The sequence below is a fragment of the Cyprinodon variegatus genome, unplaced genomic scaffold (assembly GCF_000732505.1).
Source record: "Cyprinodon variegatus isolate N-32 unplaced genomic scaffold, C_variegatus-1.0 Scaffold459, whole genome shotgun sequence".
NCBI classification, from domain to species: domain Eukaryota; kingdom Metazoa; phylum Chordata; class Actinopteri; order Cyprinodontiformes; family Cyprinodontidae; genus Cyprinodon; species Cyprinodon variegatus.
In genome coordinates, this window is record NW_015150912.1 from 303,732 (window position 1) to 313,099 (window position 9,368).

Below are 9,368 nucleotides of genomic sequence, written 5' to 3' on the forward strand. Positions count from 1 at the left end.
GGGTGCAACAGAGAGTAACCACAGAATACAAAAGGGCTAAAATATAACTGGAAAAGAACTTACAGGAAGCTAAACGGGAAATAAACTAATAACTAAAAAGTACAAAACGACCAGGGGGAAACTAGAGGATGGGGGAAGGGACTGGAGATAACTTAAGATAACTGTGATGCCATGGGAAACTGATGATACTTGTTAACAGTGAATGGAAAAATACAACTCGAACAATGACCGAAGAATGCTGAATAGGAGGAAATAGTTCAACTAAGAAGTAGTTCAAAAATTATATAAATCTATATCTATATAAAAAGCAAACACAGAATAACATAAATCAAACCATAACTGAAAAACCAAAACTTGGACAGAAAAAAAAGCCCACAGCAGCAGATCATGAGAGATGTAGGGGGACAGAGCCACAAACGTAACAGGACTTGGTGATCCATATTAAACTATACTGTAGATCAGGATTTTCTAAAATCAGTCCTTATGGTTCAGGGTGTTGGTATATTTTAGATGATCTTTTGGTTCATCTTACAAGAATAAACAAAATGGTTCATTAGAAGATTCTTGTAAAATTTGATGTTAAGGATCTTCTTAATCATTTAGAGTCTACAGTGTTGGAGCAGCAAATCAAAGTCCAGAGTGAAATTAGATTGAGGATTGGTACCAGGACTTGAAATCTAATGTTCACAGAAGCTCTTTAGTGTAGCTGAGTCTGAATTATTTTCTAAGCATTTATCAATTTCTTTTCCTATGGGCCTACTGTTCACCAAAAGAGACAGTGTTTTGTTTTATCTTACAGCTACTGCACAGCTGGTAGAGATATATCCCAAAAGACCCAAAAGAGCATTTATAAATACATTAAAATTTGGCTGTAAAAATTATTGAGACCTGTATAAAAGTAGAAAACAATGTATGTCTCACAGTTCCGATTTTTTTCTCTAAATCCCAATCAAACATGGGGTTTTGTTTACATGCTGAGGAAATGAAGAAACATTTGAGACAAAATGAAAAAGCCTAGTCTGATTCAACCAGATCATACTGACTGTATGATCTGGTTTAATTGTAAAGCGCCTTGAGATGACATGTGTTGTGAATTGGCACTATATAAATAAACTGAATTGAATTATTAGGCAGATATTAATATCTTCTAAATTTAAATACATCAGGCAGTTATGCCTGAGGAACTGCTATTCCAGATTTATAGACAAACATTTTGATAAGAGACTGTATAGAAAAATATCATTTGCCATGCTACCTGTGTACTAAATCTTTGCTAACAAACTTGATGCATGTATTTGCGGGAGAGCTTTCAATAACTAAAACAAGTAGCGCATAACTGTAAAGTGGAAGAAAATTATGTGAACCTATAAAAAAGTCTGACATGCATTTACTCTGGTTACTCCTTAACTCAGTCCTTTCAACAGTCAAAAAGTGCAGAAGGAAACAATATGGTGCTGACTCAGCGAGGAGGCCATATTTGAACAAGTCACTATGCCAAACATAGAACACTCATTCATAAAAACAACAATATGGCAAACACTAAGTTAGATTGGTATGGGAATTATTTGCTTTTTTTAAAACTGTGTCAGCGACGTAATTCATGCATATGGGTAAATTATGAAAAGTGTGGATAAAACCTTACTTATAAAAATATATATCTTATATTTTGAGATTCTGATACAACATTTAAATGGTAAATGGCATGTACTTATATAGCGCCTTTATTCAAGTTAGACTTGACCAAAGCGCTTTACACTACATTCATTCACCCATTCACGCACACACTCACACACTGATGGTGGCAAGCTACGTTGTAGCCACAGCTGCCCTGGGGCTCACTGAAAGAAGCGGGGCTGCCGTACACTGGCGCCACCGGGCCCTCTGACCACCATCAGTAGACAATGCAGGTGAAGTGTCTTGCCCAAGGATTTGAGTCTAAACCAGGCCCATTAGTCCACACATTTTAGCATAGCAGCTCAGAAAAAAACAGTTTTACTGCGTGACATCGAGGGGGAAAAAAACGATAACAGTCAAAATAATGAAAGGGATAAAGAGAATTTTAGACCTCCACAGGTTTGGGTATATCCATACTCTAGGTACCTTTTTCAGATGCCCCAAAGGTGCAACATTTATTTGTTTTAATTATATTTAGCAAGCCTAAACATCTGAGGTATATCCAGCTACTCCATTATTCAGAAAGGAGAATGACTCCGATTCCCAGTTATTTAAAATTTTCTTACACCAAAAATGTGAATCTACAAAAGCAGAAGAATTCTCACATATTCATATTCGCAATGAAATGGGTCCGACACTAACTTTGGAATTGGATCAGATTATCCTTTCCCAATGCATCAAAGTAAAAGCCGAAGTCTTGCAGTATGCATTTACAAACGCACAAGAATCCACATCTATACCACTCCAACTTAAACTGTTCAATCATGCACTAATATTGGTTAAGATGGAGCACATGGCTGTAATTAAAGCAGGAGCTGCCGAGCCCTAATCCTAATGACACTCCTTTGTCTGATAAAACATCAGTGAGAAAAAAAACTGGTGACATGTCTCTGGTGTTGGAGGTCAAGGTGAGACGTGGTAAATTCATCCACCCATCCATTTTCCATCATGCTTATCCAAAGCGGGGCCGCGAGGGGTGCCGGTGCCCATCTCCAGCTGTCTACGGGCGAGAGGTAGGGTACACCCTGGACAGGTCACCAGTTCATCTCAGGGCACAGGGTAAAGCTTTCATTTCAAAAGGTCTTACATATTATCTGATCAACTAAGACCTGCTAAGATGAGCAGCAGAGCCTACCCAAAAGAATACTTTTGCAAATTCTTAACAGCACTAAGAGTGCTGAACAAGGGGGTTCTCAAAACAAGGGTACTTCAAGAGAATATATGACACAGAACAATATAAGGTAATGAATATTAATTTGCCAGCTTTAAGTATTTGTCCTGTATGTTATACACTTTCACCCACAAAGAAGCCAGGCATGGACACAACCAATTTAACCTAATTAACAACAGATGTATCCAACTATTCTGTCCAACATGGCTTGGCTAGAATAACACCATTAGTTTTCTTCTCATTTGAGATATAATTTTTTAAAACATAGATCCTCCCGATTATCACTGAAGCGCAACTTTTTCCAAAGGTTTTCCATGAGCCCTGCACGACCAGTGAAGATTAAATGCTGCAAACTCAAACAGAAGCACAACCGCCATCAATAGAAGGCATAGCATGCTCGTAGGCAGCAACCTCATCTAACTTGAGGCCATCTCCGATGGAGAGAAATCGACAGTACATGAAGCTCTTGCGAGCTTGGGTGGTGAAAAATTGCCTAACAGATTGTGTGTTACTGATTTGCATTTTAGCCTGCATGAAGGGCGTAGCTTGGCTTTGGCTTGTGTTGAGACACAAGTCATGGGGTTCAGCAGGTTCAGGGCTGTTACCAAATGATTTAGATTCTTCAAAAAATCAAGACAATATAATGGCATGCATTATGCAGATTATTTTCTCATTTCATAAATAAGCCAAATCCAGGATGCTTTTTTATTAAATTGTTAAACAAAACAGTCCACCCAGTATGCAGCCTTGTTAAATCAAACTCAATGTATTACAACTAAAAACAGCAAGTATTTACATAAAGCTTGTGTAATATAGAGCCCCTGTCACACCTTAACAATTAAGACCAGCATATGCCTGACGTACGAAAAATCTGGCAAAAACTGGGGCATACGTTGGATTAGTTATGGGTACTTTTTGTATAAGTTATGAGCATGCTCAAGTACGCTGAAGCACACTGAAACACGCTGGCATACCTTGACATACAAGTATATTGACCTATGCCAGCGTATGCTCATACATGGGGCATGATTTACAGGTAAGTTATCTAATCGTTGACATACATTAAGTGTAAGTTAATCATAAGTTATGGTGTCTAACTTATCCAAAACCTTTGAGTAACTTGTGCATAACTTATGCGTAACTTATCAAGAACTAATCTTCAATGTTTATCAACGTATTTGACGTGTTCCAGACGACCACTGAAAGTGTTTTCAATATACAGCTACTGGAAAATGGCATAATGGAACCCTTTTTGATATAAAACAGGGTTCACAGGAGGAAACAGTGAGCAAGATGGTGAGTGTGATGAATCCTCGCTGCATTCACGCCCATGACCAACAAACTTCCTAGCAGACATGATGCTGAATCTGCTGCAACTGCAAACTGTCTTTTTTCTTGTTCTTTATTCTTTTTTGTAACTGGCGTTAAGAAGCAGCTAGGTTAATACCGTGATCAAAAAAATCTTTTAATGCAGGTCAGGTGCCATCACTGCCCCCCTCAGGACACCGGCTTATGGCATTTCATGGGAATTATTCTACTGTGTGTTATGCGTAAGTTAGGCTGTAGTTTGACATAAGTCCTGGACTTGGTATAAATACTCTATGTATACGCCCAAAATTGAAAAAAATACATAGAAAGTTCAGCATATGCCAGCGTTTTAGATGACGTCAGATATATGCTGTCTATAGGTGTGTCATAACAAATGTGTTGATCATAAACTTGAGCAAAACACTGATGACATCTTTTTAAAAATAATTAAACCTAAAAAAAATGTAATCCTCTTAACTCTATAATCTTTAAATAAAACCCAGTGCAACAGTGTTTTCTCTATGTTTTACAGCTAATTACTTAATTATTTATTTTGTTTCAGCTTTTATTGCCATTACACTGTCACAGAGAAACAAAATGAACTCTCTGCATTTAACCCATCCCTTTGAGGAGCAGTGGGCTGCCATTGTGCGGCGCCCGGGGAGCAGTGTGGGTCTTTTGCTCAAAGTGTGTGTCTGTGGGGGTGGGGCTAGAACTCAGAACCTCAGGATCCCAAGCTCTATGCCCTAACCACTAGGCCATCTCAAACCAACAACCTCCAGAATGGAAGTCAATGTCTTACAGCTGACACCACTGCAGTGTACTTTGCAATGGCAAACTACACTCCCAATTACCAAATTGTAGTAAACAAGCAGCATCAGAAAGATCAAGACACACAGGAGAGGGTGGAGAAAAGCTTTTAAAAGTAGTTTTTCAAAAGTAGTTATGTCATAAAACCGTGTCCCAAGCATTTTACAGGGTTCTGTTCAAGCCATCATCTGAAAGTAAAAACATACAAATTGGAATCTACCAGGACATGGATGTCCACCTAAACCAAAAACTTGGGGAAGCATTAATCAGAGAAGCAGCCAAGAGACTAAGCTAACTGGAGTAGTAGACACCCTGTGAACAGGATGGCTGGGTGTTGTAAAGCTCACAAATCTATTTTTTTATGAAAGAATTGCAAGAAGAAAGTTATTGTTCAAAGAAACCAACAAAGAATCCCAATTCAAAGTTAGCCAACAAGGGAAATGTTCAAAGCCCATCTAAAAAAAAAGAAGCTTTAAATTGATGTATTATATACTACATTTAGGAGTACTAAATCATGTGTGATCAAACAGAGAAAATATGAAAATTATTTTTGACAAATGTAACACATTACAACTTGTTTTACATTTTAGATTACACAGATCTAAATAGACCTCACATCTAAATGTTATAAGGAAATAAACAAGGTATTCTAAAATAACTTCACACTATAAAAAATATCTTCAGAACTCCAGATGGTAAACCCTAGAGATATTTAGAAGGGGATAGCTATAAAAATGGCATAAATACATACAGTTACTTTTCTCTTCAGTGAAAGAACTCAGACTGACCTACTCGAAGCTCCTGCCCAAAGACCGTTCTCTCTCCGAGCGCTGAACAGTTCCAGCGTCCATATCGGAACTGGTACTGACACTCATTGATGCCCATTTGGGCACCTTCGCCCACAACTATGATGGCGTCCGGCCGGGTCTGGCAGATGCCTCGCTGGCGAGGTGCCAGGCCTGGAATCTTGTTGCAGATGATGTTGGCACCCAGAGCCACAACCGAGGACAGGGCCCTGCCGGGGAAAGAAAAACACACAGCCATACATACACAAACCCACATACACACCCACACACCAGACACACAAACAGACTGAGTTAGACCTTGTTTGGACAAGCTGCACTGCATGAAAATATCACTGGTTGGTGGATAACCACAAAAAAAGAAAAAATTAACAAATTGAGTTGAGTATATCTCATCTGGTTCCAGTACATTTTGCAGTCCATAGTATCATGAACCGTAGGGAGAGGAATATTTCCCCCATTGCATAAGATCAGGGTTAGGCAACCTTTCTTATGTCTTATGTCAGTGCCATCTTAAATCTCCTCAGAAGTCAATGTGCTAAATTATTCACTGTATTAAAATACATGCATTTATTCCTGTATATCAGAAACCCTAAAAGCAACTACATAAAAATACATTTATCGACAGATGTTTGCAAAGCGCAGTTCAGGAGTTTTCAAAAAACATGTTTTTTTCCATAAAGAGACCAACATAATAGCAAAGGAAGCATACAACAGAAGATACATATTGTATTTGTGCCCTTCTCGCACAAATGATTGAAAAAAGTAAACTTAAATAACATGATGTGCATGTTAACAAAAAAACATACCTATTGCTGACATCTCGCTGATTGGTATTTGCCAGTTCTGGATTTACTTAAGGGAGGACAGAGGTCTAACAGAGCTGCTGAGCACATTTCATATGATAGAAAATCTGCTTACACAGATATATAGAGCCAAATACTAATAGGTCCTGCTCAATGTTCCTGAGATTGTTCAAAATGTCTGGTAGCTATGTCCGGTTTGTGAAAATGCAAGCCTCATACACAGCTGTACATGTTGTTGCTTTTTAAACTAGACCCCGCACAGAATCAAGCTCTTCAGATCAATCAGACACATTTCAGCTCATTGAAGCCTTCTGGTGTGATGAGAAATAAAAACCCTTTTGCAAAAAACCTCTATGTCCTGAAAACTTGTTAGGATTTCTGTCTTTGGATGCCTCTATATTCCCATGCTGTAGATGCTATATTTTCTCTCTTTGCTGTTATATGTAATAAGACCAAAAAGCCAGCAACATCCTTCTGACTGGTTAGAAAAGCAACTAAAATCTGGACAGCAGAGGAGTCAAGAAACGAAGCACAAATACTTTGTTACTGTATTTAAGTACACTTTTTAGGTATTTATACTTTACTCCATTACCTCATTTTCTTCCTACTTCTAACTTCTACTCATTAAATTTTCACACAAAATAATTAGAAGTACAAATTCTACTTCTGACTTCTACTCATCACATTTTCACACAAGTATCTGTACTTTCAATTCCTTACATTTTTAAAACAGATGTTAATCGTTACTCTGGGCTCGGTTTAATGTTTATAAATATTTATTTCACGTCATGTGCTCCATCCAATGCAGATCATTGGCTCCATCCACATCTAGTGAAAACTAGTGTGATTGGATGAGTCATATAACACAAACACTCATTGGTTAGCTAAAGGAAATCATCAGAAGCAAGCAGGTGTTCTTCAAACTGCAAACGTGAATTGTCTATGCCATGCTACAATGTTGGATTCAGAAACAGATGTTGAAATGTCTGAAAGGTCAGACACAGGTGAGAGCAACAAGACCTCCCTCATCCTTGGCCCTATCTCAAAGAATTTTTCAAAATAGTCAAAAAATTGAGCTTTCAATTGATATAGTGGCATCTGGCTGTTTTTTTTTTTTTAAGGTTACTTTATACGTTCATACTTTCAGTAGGTTTTAGAGCTCATACTTTTTCACTTTTGCTTGAGTAAAGAGGTCAAGTTGATACTTCAACTTTTACCAGAGTGTTTTTAAACTGCAGTATCTATACTTCTACCTAAGTAACAAATGTGTGTACTTTTGACACCACTGCTGGTCAGGGATTTCTAGCCAATCACTAATTAATGCGAAGTGAAGATACTGTCATTAGCAACTTATCTGTCTGTGCTAGCTAATGTAGAATCCTTAGATGAATGTGCTGTGTTACTTCAGGTAACCCCTTGTGTTCCACTTGTGGCACATGTTCCCATACGGGACACCGTCCATCCTAGCATCTGTCGTGTCATTGGGTATTTTTCCCCAAAAAACCCAGAAATCTCCTATCCGTACAATGAAGCAAACATAAACAATCCTCTACATTTATTTTATTGGCACTGTTACAGGTACTGATAATTCTGTCATTATACATTTACTCAAGCGATGTCTAAAATTAGTGATAATCTTAAACATGTTGAAGACAATACAGTAGGAGCCTGCAGAAAGCCTGGATGCATGTTTGACTATACTGCTGACATTAAGCGCTGGCTTGGATGATGACAGTCTGACTAACAAGTTTGGGGTTTCTGTACTAATTGCTTGGTACCATACTGCAATGAACTGATTCCAGACTCTGTTTGAATATATTGTCCATAAGTGTGGTTGCTACTGGTGTAGAAGCAGTGTCCCTCTTTTAAACACATGTCCCACAAAGAAATACATCTCAGGGTTTGTTTAATTACATGTTTGAGACGGACTCTCGAAATAAAGTACTACCCTGATGTTCACAAAAGACAGCTATTCTTCAGCCAGATCCCACAATTAATTTGTAATGAATACATAAAAGGTTTTTTTTAAACACAAATCACCCTAATTCAATGTGTCATTATGCTTATGAGAAAATGACACCCCTCGTACTCTGCTCTACTTAGAGAGAGACAACAACACACATGCAGTAATTTGCTGTAAATACAGAAAAAGCATACGTTTAAGGTGGGCTCTGCAGTTGCTGTGGAAGCCAAAAACAGATTAGTGCCAAAAAGAAAGTGCCAACTCCCTCCAGGTCTGTGTTTACAGCCATCAAAACTGTGTAGATACATACTTTTCAAACATGTTGAGGACGGGCAGCCAGAAATGAACTTGGAGGAACACTGCTGCTTTGAAATACGACATTGACCTCGAAAAGGATTAACCGCAGACATGAGTGAACAAACTCAGGCAAATTGTGTGTCAGAGTAAAACAGGATGGAAGAGCTCAGGGATGGAACAAATGAAGAGGAACAATGCTAAACAAACAGTTTTATTGCATCATGATTCAACTTAACAGAGAATCTGAATAAAAACCAAGGACAAAAGTATATATATATATATTAGGGATGGGACGATTTATGAAGACCGTCAGAATCGTTCGGTTCGACTGTCTCGGTTCGGTTCGCGTGTGTTTCGTTCGGTTCATGCGCTGCTCCTTTTTCTCATAGGTGAAGCGTTTACACTCCAGAGCAGAAGGTGGCGGTACTGCGACCAAAGCCAACCACCAGTAGTAAACAAGAAGAAGAAGAAGCGAAGCAGCGTAGCCGGGTGTAGTAGAAAAAAATCAGTTGTTGGAAGACGCGCCAGCAGCACTT

At 38.4% G+C, this 9,368-nt stretch overlaps 1 protein-coding gene across 3 annotated transcripts in view; it reads right to left on the bottom strand.

The window, feature by feature from the left end:
- LOC107094046 (protein Wnt-7b) overlaps window positions 1-9,368 on the bottom strand; it is a 54,042-nt gene that overhangs the window by 31,379 nt on the left and 13,295 nt on the right. For 2 of the 3 annotated variants that reach the window (XM_015389447.1, XM_015389446.1), the window contains exon 2: window positions 5,752-5,978. In XM_015389447.1, the coding sequence (XP_015244933.1) occupies window positions 5,752-5,978 (227 nt within the window). Of the gene's footprint in view, window positions 1-5,751; window positions 6,032-9,368 lie in introns of all 3 variants that reach the window. The other variant, XM_015389448.1, reaches the window with a different exon arrangement.